The sequence below is a fragment of the Cololabis saira genome, chromosome 24 (genome assembly GCF_033807715.1).
Source record: "Cololabis saira isolate AMF1-May2022 chromosome 24, fColSai1.1, whole genome shotgun sequence".
Taxonomy (NCBI): domain Eukaryota; kingdom Metazoa; phylum Chordata; class Actinopteri; order Beloniformes; family Belonidae; genus Cololabis; species Cololabis saira.
In genome coordinates, this window is record NC_084610.1 from 15,600,487 (window position 1) to 15,616,427 (window position 15,941).

Genomic DNA, 15,941 nt, shown 5'->3' on the forward strand with positions numbered 1-15,941 from the left:
AATATAAAAATCACAATTACATATTAAATGCACAAACTGAACATTTCCTATAAGAAAAAATAGGGGGTCCTATTATTCTAAATCAAATGATTTAGAGAGCAGAGCATTCTTAAGTTTCTTTTTGTACATGGACAATGACAAAGATAAATCAATTAAATGTACATGTGTGTGTTGAGTGTACTGCTGCTGCACAAAGTGAATTTCCCCATTGAGAGAGAAATAAATAATAGGATAGGATAATCTTATCTTATAATCCACATGATAACTGCACGGTATTTAATAGAAGACTGACCACGGGATGTTTTATACAATGGAAGATGAAATTTCTTAACCTGTCGGGTGGAATAACTATGAACTTGAATTAAATTGCAATTTAAGACTAGAGGTGCACTTGAAACATCAGCTTTTGGAAAAAGTTGCTAATCTAACAAAACGTTTCTGCAGCAGTAATATTTTCTGCAAATAAGATGGAAAGGTACTTGCCCACACAATATTACAGAATGTTAAATATGGATAAATCTGTTTGCCCCGTGCTGCTGTTGAGCGTCGGTCCTGCGGTTTAAAGTGTGTGCCGTCTCTTTCCCTCCAGGGAGCGAGAGCAGCCGCCGCGGTTCGGCCAGCCGGGGACGTTTGAGTTCGAGTACGCGTCTCGGTGGAAGGCCCTCGATGAGATGGAGAAGCAGCAGCGCGACCAGGTGGACAAAAACATCAAAGAGGCTAAAGAGAAACTTGAGGCTGAGCTGGAATCGGCTAAACACGAGCATCAGCTCATGCTGATGAGACAAGGTGAGCGCTTCCATTCTCCTTCCGGTTGGACCGTTTTGTTCATATCCAGCCGTCAGTGGAAAATTATTATCCCTTATTTATAGGAATATATTAAAATATTGTCGTCCGCCTTCAGATCTAATGAGACGTCAGGAGGAGCTGAGGAGGTTGGAGGAACTTCGCAACCAGGAGCTGCAGAGACGAAAGCAGTTTGAGATGAGGTGCGTCTCCTTTCTCTTAGTAAACCGCTGAGATCCAAACAACTCCGACTGCAGTCTGTTTACTAGGCCTGTGTTGAAAAAATCGATTCCTATGTCTAAAGATTGACTTTTTTTTTTTTCCCCCATCATTACATTACAACTTTTGGTATTTTTTTGTTTATGCCAAAAGGAATGTTTTGTTGGACACGAGAATAACTGGTGCCATGTTTTTACCTTTTAAATATGTTTGAAGGTATGAAAACATTAAAGTTTTCAGTTATAATTGCATGAATTGTCTATATCAGGGGTCTCCAACCCTGGTCCTGGAGAGCACCTATCCAGCATGTTTTAGATCTTTCCCTGCTTCAGCACACCATGATACAAGGAGCTGTGTCAGCAACAGAAGTGTCCAGACCTTGATGACAATTTAATTACGGCCATTGATTAGAATCAGGTGTGTTCATGCAGGGAGACACCTAAAACATGCTGGATAGGTGCTCTCCAGGACCAGAGTTGGAGACCCCTGGTCTATATTTCATTACTTTATATACTGTCTTGGGTTACATTTGCATAAAATGCTAAAAAACCAAATTCTCAAAAATTAAAAACCGAAATAGACCGAAAATGGAAAAAAATTAAAAGCGGAATGTGGGGAAAAAAATCAAAGCGATTTCATACGTTTCTTTTTGCTGTCCTGGATGTGTTTGATAATTCTGACCCATAATTAGAGATGCACCGATCGATCGGCCCCCGATCGGGATCGGGCCGATAATGGCCCTATCGGTTTTGATCGGAGATCGGAAAATAATAGTTCAGAGCGGCCGATCTGATGACGTTTACAACAACAAACCCCCGCCCGCGCGGGCGTTCACACATCTCAGACCGAGCGGTCCTGAGGAGGCTTCGGCCTCGCCGGTGCGGGAGTTTTACAATGTCTGAAAAGGACAACAAATTTGCAGTTTGCAAAGTGTGTCCAAAGGAGATACCATGAGGAGGAATGTTACAAAAGAATTTCAACACAACGAAGCTGATAAGACATTTGAAAGTTCTTCACACGGAGTATATTGAGTTTTCAAAGTTGGCTGCAGCAGAAAAAAGGGAGAGAAAAAAAAGGAGCGTGCGCAACGGCACTAACTCAGCTGTAACACCTGTAACAGAGACTTAGAAACGACAGCAAGAAAAATAAAGAACTACATCGTAAGGTAATGAATTCATATGCTTTGCTCATCAGCCGCTTTCTGTTGTACAAGACATCGGGTTTAAACAAGTTTGCAGTTTGGATCCGCGGGGCGCGCTGTGCACGCTGCCGCGTCGTAAATATTTCACTGATGAAAGCCTGTCAGAGTTTTACCAAACTATATACAGTCCAAAGCCTCATGCAGGACGACAGTCGTGTCAGTTGCTTCACGAGTGACATGTGGAGTTCTAGTGTGAAGAGTTTTGCTTCACTCACAAGAGTTTCCTCACACGCGGCTGATGCTAAAGCTTTCACAAAGCTTAATAATTCATAATTAATTTTTATTTTAGGATTTAATTCCTCTTTCCACAGGAAAACTAAGGTTTATAGTTTACAACTTCTATCAACTTTGAGAGAGTGACATGTCTGCTGTTTCTGTGTTGGTCACATGTACATAATTATTACCACAGGAAAGCTGAAGCTACTAAACTACACTTACTCTTTATAAGCCGAGTCTTACACCTAATCTCCTAATTTTTATACCTAATAATACAATGTCAGTGTCGTGTACATGGGACAACAATATTGACGAATTTATGGATTTCACCCTATGATCGGTGATCGGCAAAATCGGGATCGGCCGATACTAGTTTTCGAGATCGGTGATCGGCCCTCAAAATCCTGATCGGTGCATCTCTACCCATAATGTTTCTGAAAGCAGTTCTATCAGCATTCTGGGAGGTGATTGGTCCTTACAGCATCATTAGCTGCCAATACTTGCTGTTGAATCTCAATATAATACTAGTAGTAATATGTTGCATAACTACACAGTCATATCATTCCTGTAACAGCTCAAAAAACAGTTTTAATAACACTAACCCAAATCAATATCGGAATCGGATCGAATCAAATCTTTATTATCGATTCTTAATCTTAAGAATTGGAATCAAATCGATTCTTGACATTTGAATTGATCCCCAGCCCTACTGTTTACTTTGGCTCATGAGCACAAAAACAAAATCATGCATTTTTGAACCGTTATTATTTCTCGAACAGACCTCTGTGACCAATAAAGGATTTATAAAGATATATAAAGTAAATCCAACTGTGGTGTGATTATTTAGTTTTGTTCTTTTTGATTGGTGCGACTCTCTGTGTAGACACGAGGAAGAGAGGAGGAGGAGAGAGGAAGAGATGATGAGACACAGGGAGCAGGACGAGCTGAGACGACAGCCGGATGGCTTCAAACCAAACTACCTGGAAAACGTGAGTACAGACGTGTGAACTCACGTGCGCCTGCTCACTTTCATTTTAGAGCTGCTGCAGGAACCAAACACTAACTTATTATTTAGATGTTAAACGGTAGGGGCTGGTGTGTATTTGTTTGGTGCGTTCACATGTCGCGTGTAGAAATGTGAAAACGCAAAAACAAAGTAGTTTTTTGAACATCAACAGCTTGTTAGGGTTGCATCTTTTCCCGAGGCCACACCGTCCTCAGGTGTGTGTAACTGCCGTGCTTCACTGTTTCAGTTTGTTTTTGCCATTCCCATCTGCATATTATTATTTCACTTAACAGCATAAACAAGTGTCAGTTTCAGATCCATTTCCTTTCACTCTCTTACTTATTGGTACAAAGACTTAAATGGGATAAAAAGTAGGGCTGTCAAAGTTAACAAGTTAATAACGCGTTAACTTAACGTCCTCTTAACGCCGACAATTTTTTTTAATGCAAGACTAACGCACAGGATAAAAACAAAAACGCGCATTATATAATTTCTGGCGGTCGACGGCACCGTAGTTTGAGGAAAAGTGGTGATTTACTGCGTGAACTTTTTTGAAAAGCGAGGAAAGATGGAGAATGAAAAGGGACTTTTGAACGGCAAGTTCACTTTCAAAAAGATGCAGATGGTTTGCTGGACAAGACTAAAGTTATTTGCATGTACTGTCGATTTGAAGTGAATTGGAAAAAAAATGAAATGAATTACCATTGAAGTACGTCGAGTCTCAAATACCACTTGCAGCCAAACACACGGCCGATGCAGAGAGTGCACTCCACCCCCTCTTCAAAAGCAGACAAGCCTTTTATTTTCGTCCATATGAGGTTAGACATTATTACATGGAAAATTTTACTGACCAATGCACTTCTTGTACAATGTTTGTGATGCATATGGTTAATTGTTTTACATTGATTTGCTTAAAAAAACAAGGAATCTTAAGTTAGTCTTTACAAGTGTAAAGTTGGCACTACATTGTGTTTGTATTTATGAAGGAATGTTACATTCAGGTCAAACGCTTCTTTTTTTTTTTGTGGAAAGTTGATTAAACATTGGCATAAAGCAAGATTATTTATTCTCATGTTGTTAACAGTATTAAAAACATTTAAAATTACCTTACGGTAATTTAGAACAGCAAAAAAGGTGTGAATAAATATGCGATTAATCACGAGTTAACTAGGGACAACATGCGATTTAAAAAAAAAATAGTTTGACAGCCCTTATAAAAAGACGTCCGTTCATAAGTATAGATAATTACAGATTACTACATTACCCACAATACATCTTGGCTTTGTTTCCTGCCCCATGACAGCATCTCTCCAGTAGAGGGAAGTATCTCCAATTAAGTCCTTTTTCTCAACTGTTTTTGTAGTTTAGAAATTGATTTGAAGCCAAAATGTTTAAGAAAAGAAAATCTTATGAAGAGGGGGCACATATATGTTTCTGGCTAATGCAGAAACACCTGGAGGTTCTCTCCTTTAAGATGGTGGCAAAAAATACATGTTACATTGGTGCTTTAACACCAAACAAGGAGCCAAGTGTGCTAACTTTGGCCATCAAGGATAGGAACAAAATTAAAACGCAGCATCCGTCTTTAGAGGCCTGAGGGCAGAATTGTATCTGCCACACGTCTGCAAATGTAATGAATTTATATACAGTATGTTATTAGTTTAGTCCTTTACACAAGAGCTACCTTATATAGCAAAGAAAAACCTGTTAGGAAAATGCCTAGAATTATAAAAAAAACTGTCAAAAATTGCGAAAAACATTTTTTACACTTTCATGTGATGTGTCGCTAGTCCACGTTGTCATGGAGACACTTTTTTTTCCTTTTCTAACTTTTGCACATTTCCGGCATCACTGGATGTGATGTAGCTGGTCGATCTAAAGTCATCAAAATCTACTTTCCAGCTGTTTTTGGCCTCATCAATACACGTAGTTGTGCTGTGATGATGATTAAATGTGTTACATAACTGAATGATCATCCGCTGCCTTTGTCTTCTGTTGAATATTTTTGCATGAATTTGTCCAAAACTAAAGTTGTTTTTTATCTGTCCATCTTCGTGCAAGTTGAGATCTTCCTCTTCTTTGATTTGAAGAGACGTCTCGCAGGACGAGACGCGGAGTTACAGAAATACGGAGCGAGATATAGGAGAGTTGCGCTCCTGAAAATAACAACACAGTTCAATAGAAGCGGTGGCACCTTTATCACAAATTCAGAATTGTGTGATGGAAACCCATTTAATGATATCTAAATGCAGAGCCAATATGATTGTTTTTTTCTAACTAGTTATGTTTCAGCTAGTTGCTATATTACTGACCCTTTGGTGCTATAATGATCATGTGGCCTGGGATGAAAGCAGTCTGACACCTCGGTGTTAAAACATTAATTGTGTTATAACTGTATGTACCAAAAACAGAACAAAGAAAACAGCAGGTTGTGCATATAAATGGCACTGAGAGGTCAATGTCTCCAAGTTAAGTTTCCTACTGACGGCCTTCAGACTGCAACCAAATGGTGGAATTTGCCCAATGCAAGACTGTACAGGTGTTATTGTACAGTACTGATTAAAATCAACATTACAGACGGATGGGAGGAAGGAAAGAACTGATAAATAAATGAAAGAAGATGGATAATTAACTAATAGAGCCTGAGGTTCTCTGCATGTTTACTGTCCTCTACCGTCTTGAAAGGCTTCAACCGTTGTTTTTGTTGTTTTCCTCACATATTTCATACAGCTTTTGATACAGATACAAATGCATGAAAAAACATTATCTCTGATAACCTTTGCGGTTTTGTCCATATTAGACCACGACTGTCGTGAAGTCTTCGGTGGATTAAAAAACTGTTTTTGAAGGTCAGATTCTCCTGAGGAGTGTGGATGCTCAGAAAAAAGATTTCCTGCTCAGAAAACGGTATGAATGATTATGAATTGGGTGCCAGAGGAAAAACCAAGTCTGCTGGAGAAACTGATTCCTCCCAGTTCAAACAGGATGCCTTTTATCATGTATAATAACAGCCTGAAGCACAAAATACGTGACAGATTCATCAGTGAAACCGCAAAGCTTGCTTTTAAGGTTTTCACGCGGGTGTGGTGGGTTCTTTCATCCGTGAAGACGCGACTACCACTACTCTGTTGCCTTTCTCTCAGATGTCCTCTGTTTCATACATGTATTTGGGCTGTTATGTTCGGACAGCGATTGTCCTCCACTAGCTATAAAAACACCGATCAGGCTGGATCAATGAGCCAGCTTTTGTCTGGCTGAGCACAATTAACATTCATATCCTACAGTTTCTGTTGAGGGCCTTTTACTTTTTTTATTTGCTTTGCATACGCGATAGCGGTAGTTCATTGATTTGTGTCACTGTTGTTGGCGTCTCTGTGCTGCATTTTTTTAAAAGCCTCCAACATCTGCCAGTTGCTGGTTATTTGTTACAGAAATGTTGCAACTTGTAAAAATGTACCTTTTTGTTAATCGCTAGATGCAGCCATACTTTTGTCTTCTTTTTTTTTTTTTTTTTTTTAACTTTATTTAGCACAAAGAATGTACAGATCAAGGCAGGGTGAAAAAGGTATAAAATTGGGAAATAATTACAGCAACAATGGTGACGATAACAGATTCACACAATAAACAGACAAAAAGCACAAAGGCAGCAAGGTACAATAAGTTATGGATGAGTACAGTTTCTTAGCAACCCTATTAATGTTATCAAGCTTTTTCATAGATTTAAAGTAGTTGGTAAAAAAATATAATACAAATATAGTAAAGGAGGGAGTATTTCCACTCCACTTACAATTGTGAATATGATATTTACCCTACTACTTTTGTGTCTTTGCTTCGGTTATTTTGAGTTTTAATTGGGCATTTATACATATATGGAAAAACTGTAATTCATATTGTGTGTCATAATTATACATGAAAATATAATGGGGGGGAGGGGTCAATGAAATTACCTTGATCCACAGAGAAATTAATAATTATGTCATGTGTGGCTTGATGATCTTTTGGCTTTATCACCTACTCGTCGCATGCTCAATTGAATCCAAGTGAGTTACATGACGGGCTTTTGCCGTGTAGACATATTCTCAAGCCCTATTAGTTACTGAGATGTTTGCTGTTTTACAATTGTGACATTACTTTTGTTCCTTGATATTTTTGACGAAGTTTGGGCACAAAAGGACCCATTTTAATTGAGGAGCATTGAAGTGGACGTAAATATGCCCGGTCTGAAGGCATGAAGGTGTGATACTTAGCTGCCTAACACTGTTTATCACTTTAGCTCCATATCCACTGAGCGGTTCGCTACGGTTTAGAAAGGTCCAGTCGATCCAGGCGAGCGTTTCCACTGCAAGTCGGGCCGCCTGGGTGCGTACGGGTTTACAGGGCCAGACTGAGACAAAAAGTCCGGCCGGGAGTCATGCACTCACTCAGGCCACCCCTACTCATACACTGCACACAAATGCCACAATTGAGCAGGTGCACACAACCAGTGTGCGAAATACCCATCCATATTCGGGGGGGTCGCTAACTCGCGTTTGTTTTTTGTTTTTTAAACAGTGTGGCCCTATACAATAAACCAATACAATCAGCCTACTATAGCCTATGACAAATGCATGCACACAGTAAAACAACGTGCATCTAAAATGGTTAACAAACAGGAGGCAAGATTGTGCATTACGATGCAGAATGTTATTTAAAAATTAAATCCAATAATTAATTAATAATAATTAAAATAAATAAAATACATTAATTGTCACCACACTGGTGCACTTAATGAATAAATGCCAGGTATAAGACACTGGCGCACGACCAGTGCATTGCAGAAACAAATAAACAAATAAAATAGGCTAATGTATTTTTTTACATAAATAAAAAAAAAATACAATGAAAATGAATTGTGCATTCAAATAACAACAAATGCCACTATCGGAGACGTGCAATCAGTGCACTTAAACAGATCCTCAGCCTGCACAATGATGATTTAACGTTATGTAACCATCCAGGAGAACACAGCTGTGTTAAGGCATTCACAAATTCCACTCATAACAGGTGATCACGCAAAATAAAAAAAACAAAACATGATGGCTCTCAGCAGGTGGGTTCACACAGCTTACATATTCACAAATCACCCTCATAACAGGCCATAACGCAAAATAATAACAATAATTAAAAAAAACATTGGCTCTCAGGTGGGTTCAGGCCATATTAAACAGGCTGGCCTCTTACCTTAAGTTAAAATAGACCAAATGTGCCTTTCCTCGACTTCTTGTGCTTTCCGTCCTGGTTTCCAGGAAGAAAAGAGGTGATGTCCTTTTTTAATCCAGCTTCTGACAAATGGAACTGGGTGGAATTTGTCCAGAGGAGGTCCGTTGAGGTCCACAAACAGGAGTGCAGACGGGCTTTCTTCGCACATGTAATAATGTTGCGCGCCTGGCTGTCCGTGTTATTAACTGCGGAAAAGCCTCGTTCGCACTCAGCTGAAGCACATGGCTAATTTGCATACATAAAGGTGCAGGACTTGTGTTAAACCAATAAAAGTTTTGAATTGTGAATACTTGATATGGCGATCTCTTAAACATATTTAATTGCCCATTAGTGACAATGAAATGATCATATTATATTACATAGCCTAATTTATTAATTTTTTTGACAACATTGAGACCTCCCGCTAAATTTGGCTTTTGAGTCCTTCAGGGGGGCTCAAGGGTTAATTGGGGGGGGTCGGACCCCCCGAACCCCACCGTATTTCACACTCTGCACACAACCACAAATCCAAGCACACGCATACAGTATGGGATAAGCTCTTTATTCTTAATCAAACTTAAATTTAAACGCTATTAACACAAAACTATAAGCCACCAGTCCAGTGCTTTTATCTTCCTCACTCATCAAAAGGTTCAATTCAACAGTCACAACAGGACTTAACAACATAACTATTATTTTGTCTGTGCTGTTTTTTCTGCACTACAAGGTGCACTTAAAATCAATACATTTTCCTAAAACTCGGCAGTGTGCCTTATAATCCGGGGCGCCGTATGTATGAATATTGCTGTGCCTACTGACCTCGAACCAATTTTGGGTTGATATGGGTTGCAACGTGAGACCACGTTACCTAACGTTGTCTGACGCACACACACACACACACAGAACAGGAAAAAAAGGTTTGCTATCTTTAAAGGTTACTAAACATATCTATCTTTTTTATGCTAAAAAGGTTAATATTTTTCAAGGTTTCTCGACCAAGCAAACTCTTTAATGTAATGAATTTTCTTGCCTGTTGTGGTAAATCAAAATGAATGTGTATGAAGCAGAATTTTCAAGTGCTCACCATTTTAAGGTATGATAGACGGGTGCATATATCTACCATATCCGGTTTACATTAGCCTATATAAATTGTGTGGTGTTTATCGCTGTCTTTTATTCACTTGGAAACTTCTCCTCAGCACCCCCAACCCACATCATCTTCCCACGGCCTTGGCAGCTTATAACACGCACACCTGTCTCTCCTGGATGTCATTTATTAAACGCTAACTTCGCGATGTGGCGGTGGACTAAACACCGCTGCTGGCTATGAAATGTCTCAATGTTTTCTGCGTTTACCGGCCTCTTCTACTGCCTTCTTTTTTTTCTTTGTTTCCCCCTTCTCTTTTTTTTCAACCCCATTACAACCAACACCTCCATATCCCCTTGCCTCCGTCTTGCCTCTGTGTGCTTTTGTGTTGATCAGTTTGAAAAATAAAACTTGACTGTAACTTTGACCAATTGGCAAAATTACTGACGACTAACAAACACAATTCACTGCATTAGTGGGCGGTGCCAGTTTCTGCAGACCAATCAGCTGCACCAATGTATTTTGCTGTGGGGTTTTTTGTTTGTTTTTTTTGAGTAGCGGAATAATCAGGCCACCGGGTATTGTCCCGATGGCCAGTTTTAAAAGCCACACTGAAATCGAGTTATTAGTGCCAGATAATGTTTTGTTTTTTTAGCTATTCTGGCATGTATACCAGAATGCCTGCGGTCTCTTCACTTCCCTTCTGGAAGTGAAGAGACCGCAGGAGCTCTGAAACACCAGTTAAAATCCTTAACTCGATTATTACGGTACTTATAGCTCGATTTAGATGTGCATGTAACTGCACTGAGAGTTAGCAGGCTAACTTATCTTTGAGGGGCAGGTCTTAGCAATTGTTACTGTAAATGCAAAACAACCTCAAAGATAGAAACCCAGTAGAGGTCGCGTAGCACCCGTTAAACATAATTTACAACAAAAAATTGTTTTCAATCAGGTCAGAACTTTGTTTGAGTTGAGCTGTGAAATGCTGAAGATAATTTAAAAAAAAGAGAAGCGGCATCATGATTCTAGATATACTATCCAGTCTGTTTTGTGTGGATTCAGTGGTACTTTTGGTCACTGAAACTGAACGGGGAAAAAATAAATAGTTTACTTATTTGAATGATATTGGTGTGTACAGCACGTCTAAAAGTTTTACCTTAACTTCTAAACTGTCCTCGAAAAAGGTGAGCTATTTTAATTTTTTTAATTTAATTTATTGGGTTTTTTTGGGGGGTGGGGGGTGCTGTTGCTGCAAATGATTCCCATTTGTATTCCCCATTCATCATTTCTCAGCAGCCTTGAGCGGTCTTGATAGCTGTGGTTAAACAAGTCATAGCATGCACATCGTACTAATTTTCAATATATTAGACATGTCATTGTAGGAAGTTTGAAATCTAATTTAGATTGTGAAGAACTGAAACCACTTACTCTTCTGGCGCTAGCCCTCTCCCTTTTCTGCTTTTTCTTTTCAAACTGTTGGAGCTTCAAGCTTAAAAGCAGTAATTCAAGATTACGCACCACTTCACACTGAGCTGGTAATCAATGCAACAGAACAACCTGTGTGTAAGTAGTTAGAGGGTAAAGTGGTGGACACGGCAGTAACTGATTGTAATGGTTTGCTTTATGTTTAAGTTTGTTGTAGAAAACCTTTATTTTCATTTTGAGATGGCAAGGTTTATGGGTTTTTCCTGTGTTTCACCCCCACAGGAGCAATATTTCAATAGCCTACAATACTTTTTTAGAGCATGGGAATACATTATGCTGTACTTGTGCTATATATTTAAAACTTTGAACAACAGATATTTGTGCCATAGACTTGTGTATGTGTTTGTTGGGTGCTCCCATTTTCCTTCATATCACTCTATGCTCTTTTACGACATGGACAAGAGAATATGTTGCTTTTCATTATTGTTTTTATTGAAGTGCCAAATATTTTACGTATATCCTAGTAGAACATTACTACAGAGTATTCCATTGACTAACTTGTCTTTACAGGTCTAAATTATGGCGTTGCTGCTGTCTAGTTCTTGAATTTTCCATCTTTGCGTTATGGATGCTGGTTCCTCACTTGAGCAGCAGTGATGTTTAATCATATTTTTAACCCCTTTGTGCCGTAGCACATTTGCTTTTCTTATAAACATTTTTCATCACTTGTAAGGTAAGTATAAAATGAATGCAATTTTATGTCTAGTCTACGAGTGAGATATTGTTTTCCAGTTGTATCTCACTCGTCGACAAGATAAATGGGTAGTTGCATGCTCCAGGACTGACTTTAATCAATTTTTCCATTGTATACTGTAATATAGAAACAGTAGTAGTATATACGCCCATTGATAAAGATTTGTCAATATTGTAAGACTTAGGTCAGGGATATCTGTGAGACTTTATACACTGAGAATTGATATATTATGATCTTAAAAACCCATTTGTTTTCAGGATTGTCTGTATGAAAATGAGAGGCTTGTGTAGCAGTGACAGTATGACTTGTTTAAGTGAGAAAGAAGTACTTGAGCATGTGATGGGGGTGGGAGTGGTCCAGATGAATACCACTGAACTTGTGTAGTCACTGTTACCATTTATTGTACCAGTTTTCCAATTGTAGAATCTGGGCTGTACTCATTTTGTCCTTTTAAAATCTTGTGTTTTGGGGTTTTAAAGGGTTGGTGTTGGTATCTAGCCTGGCCAGCCATCCTTGTTCTTTCCCTCTTCGATAATAACAACCTAGCCTAGTTCCTCTTGATGTGACTTTGATTTTCAGGGGACGGTACCAATGGATGCAGAAGTTCCTGCCTCTGGATGCCATTGGATAGGTGCACAACCAGTCAGAGAAACGATGCTTGGTACCTTGCAAGAATGTTAACTAGAAACTAGTATTTATCAAAGACATCCAGAGTAGCGTGCAGCTGAGTAGGAACACTGATGAATGACTGTTGCCAGCTTTGCTGAAAAAAACCTTATTGATCCAAAGTGGTGTTCACTGTTGCGATTGGTTCAAAATGTTCCGTACCAGTGAAAATGACTGACTGGGAGAGATAGCCGACCAATCACGAGAGAGTATTTCATGTGGTGAATGAGCAAGGCTGGCCAGGCTAATTGGTATCCAGTACAAAGCAAAAGATGAACTGGTAGTTGCCACAACGTTGACGGGCCACTACAATACTTGTGTGTTTTTTATTTTGTGTGTGTGTTTGTGCATGCGCGTGTGTGTGTGTGTGTGTGTTGAGGATAATCCTAATGCATTTTTTCCTTTGCAGGGGTGTCTCTGTTTAGCAGGAGATGTAATTTCCATCTTAAAATTCCACAATGTGCTTTTGAACATGCTTTTCCTCTCTGGTATTTCAGTACATATATACATACTTCAGAAGTTACAAATGTTGTGTATGTGCATTTACTCGCCTATCCTTTTATGAAGGTTAGACTGTCAACTTGGTGTGTTTTTCACATTACAGCGATACGTTTTTCACATATCTACTCTTGAGAAAATTTGACCTCGGAGCTGAAAATACTGTAATTTTTCTTTTTTACAATTTGCACCTTACAAGTTGGTCGGTACATTTTGTTGCATTAAAATGTCTATAAGTACATTTAAACCACTAGAAAAGTGTAATGCAGTATTTTTTGTTTTGTTTAAAAGTAGAGCAACAACTTGAATGTCTACCCCCCTGCGCCCCCCACACACACACCAAAAAAAGAAAGGCTTAGCAACTCATCGTCAAGCCTACTTATACTATCTTCAACTCTACAAAGCTCGGTCCAACCCATGGCCCACTTCTTCACAGTGAATAAACTCATCAGACCTATTGATAACACCTCCAAACCTCCAAACTTAATTTTTTAATGGTGTGAGCTTCCACACCATTTCCACACATGTCAAAATCATCAACTCTCCCTCTGCTCAGGCTCTGTCCCCCTGACGCTTAAACTGGCTGCTTTCACTCCCGTTCTCAAAAAACCTGGCCTCAATGCTGATGACATGATTAATTTCCGCCCAATTTTACCCTTTCTGTCAAAAGTACTGGGTCGTGCTAATCCTTCTCACCTCAAGGCCCATCTAACTTCTAATGATTTGTTTGAACCATTTCAATCTGGTTTCTGCTCACAGCGTGGCACTGAATCTGCCTCTAACTCTGGCCTTCTCAATAATCTTATCCTTCTAGACAACCATCAACATTGCATTGTTCTCTCCCAGCTTGAATCCACCCTCAACTTTACTGAAACCGTCCTGGCTTGGCCGAAGTCACATCTCCCAAACTAGCAACAATTCATCAGCATTAACAACTGCCTTTCTCCCTATCCCCCCTGACTAAATGTGTCCCATAGGGTTCATTGTTCGTTCCCCTCCTATTAATTCTTTACATGCTCCACCTTAGTGATATAATAAGTCAACATGGTCTCCGGTACCATTGCTATGCTGATGACATTCAACTCTACATCTCTACTGAATCTGTCACCCCTGCCAGCCACTCCACTTTGACCAGGTGCACCACTGGATGCAGTCCAACATCCTCAAGATCAACTGCAATAAAATAGCTCATCATTGGCCAGTGTAACTTACAAAGAACCTTTCACCCACCATTGATAACTTTGTCATTTCCCCCTCCCAGCACCTCTGAAATCTTGGTTACCTTTTACAGCAACCTTACTTTTGAACTTCATAATAAGTTAACCACCAGAGGGACATCTTTCCGCCTAAAGAAAGTAGCCCGTCTCAAGCCATCCCTTTCCTTCCGTGCTGCTGAAACTCTGAGCCATGCCCCCATCACATCCAGACTGGGATTCTGTAATGGCATCTTCAGAAGTCTTCAATAAACTGTGATACATCCAAAAATCTGCTGCATATCTCTTCACCCACTACTTACCCTCCGTAACATATCGCCCCTATTCTCCACAAACTCCACTGGCTACCTGGTCCTCAACGAATACAATCGAATTACTGCTCCTCAGCCACAAAGCCCTCCATCAGTGGACCCCCTCCTCTCTCTCAGACGTGCTCCACCATCATACTCTCTCAAATAACCTCCGTTCTTCTGACGCTAACCTTCTTTCCATTCCTCTCAGGACCAAACCCTGAACTTGGGGTGAAGGAGCCTTTTCCATTGGTGCCCTCTCCCCTGGAAACCCCTCCCTAAACACATGAATGTTTTGACTCCTCCAAATTTAAATTATTACGCAAAACCCACCCTTTTAGAACATCTTGCCTATAACTCTTTGTTTTATATACATTGTTTGCTGTTTTTATTGTTTTAAATAATGTATTATTAGATCTGTTGGGTAACATACTTGGCTGTCCTCAGTTTGTTTGTTTTTATAATAAATGGTTGCTTAATAGTAGGTCTTCCGCTGACAACTTGTATTTTAGGAGTTTTTTCCTGAAGGTTCTTCTTTACTTCTTCCAGAGAGATCAGGAAATGAGAGTGGGTGAGCTGGGCAATCGTGGAGCCATTAATATGGGAGGTATGGGCATAATTGTGTAGGCGAAATGTGTTTTATTTATTTGATTATTTATTATTGTATTAATTTGGTTTTGCATCCCCAGTGTCTCTTGTTTGAGCACCTGTCCGCATATTTAGAACCTGCAGCAACATTTTTTAATTTTATTGAAACATTTGACCTTTTTAAAAGGGTCACTAGGGATGTAATACCAGGAAAACCATATTCTACTACAACACAAAGTCTATACTAACTATTTATTTGGGATTTGTTGTTTGGGGGTGGGATGTTACTGCTGGAGAAACTTGGTCCCTGACCTCTCATCCTTAGCTGTATGCAGATCTTAACATTATCTTTTATGTTTTGCTTTTTGAAGTCTCAACAGGTATGTTTTACTACACTGTCATATTCATAACGTGTAAAGGTATTGGCTCTGACTAACATTGGGAATTTGAGCAAGAGGGAAAGACGAGCATCTGCTCCTTATGCTGGTCTGCTAAGTTCTGGATGAGGGGCTGAGGGCTGAGTCTGGGATAATATCAATGGGACAGATTGTTAAAGATGTACGTGATTGACACAAAGACTTAGGATTGCACATCACCTTCATAAAAAAAGTTAATACTTTTACGATATACTGTGTATTTCATTTATCGTAGTGAAGAATAAGAGTTTAACAGTGATAAATCAGAGAATGTGAAGTATTTTTAGGGTCCGAACGTTGGAATAAGGCACAGTTTAATTAATGAAGCAGCATCTTTTTC

The 15,941-nt window shown here is 39.4% G+C and overlaps 1 protein-coding gene across 3 annotated transcripts in view; it reads left to right on the plus strand.

Moving 5' to 3' along the window:
- pspc1 (paraspeckle component 1) overlaps positions 1 to 15,941 on the plus strand; it is a 39,176-nt gene that overhangs the window by 5,093 nt on the left and 18,142 nt on the right. For 2 of the 3 annotated variants that reach the window (XM_061715706.1, XM_061715707.1), the window contains exons 5-8: positions 590 to 786; positions 902 to 986; positions 3,303 to 3,408; positions 15,147 to 15,204. In XM_061715706.1, the coding sequence (XP_061571690.1) occupies positions 590 to 786; positions 902 to 986; positions 3,303 to 3,408; positions 15,147 to 15,204 (446 nt within the window). The remainder of the gene's footprint in view (positions 1 to 589; positions 787 to 901; positions 987 to 3,302; positions 3,409 to 15,146; positions 15,205 to 15,941) is intronic. The other variant, XM_061715708.1, reaches the window with a different exon arrangement.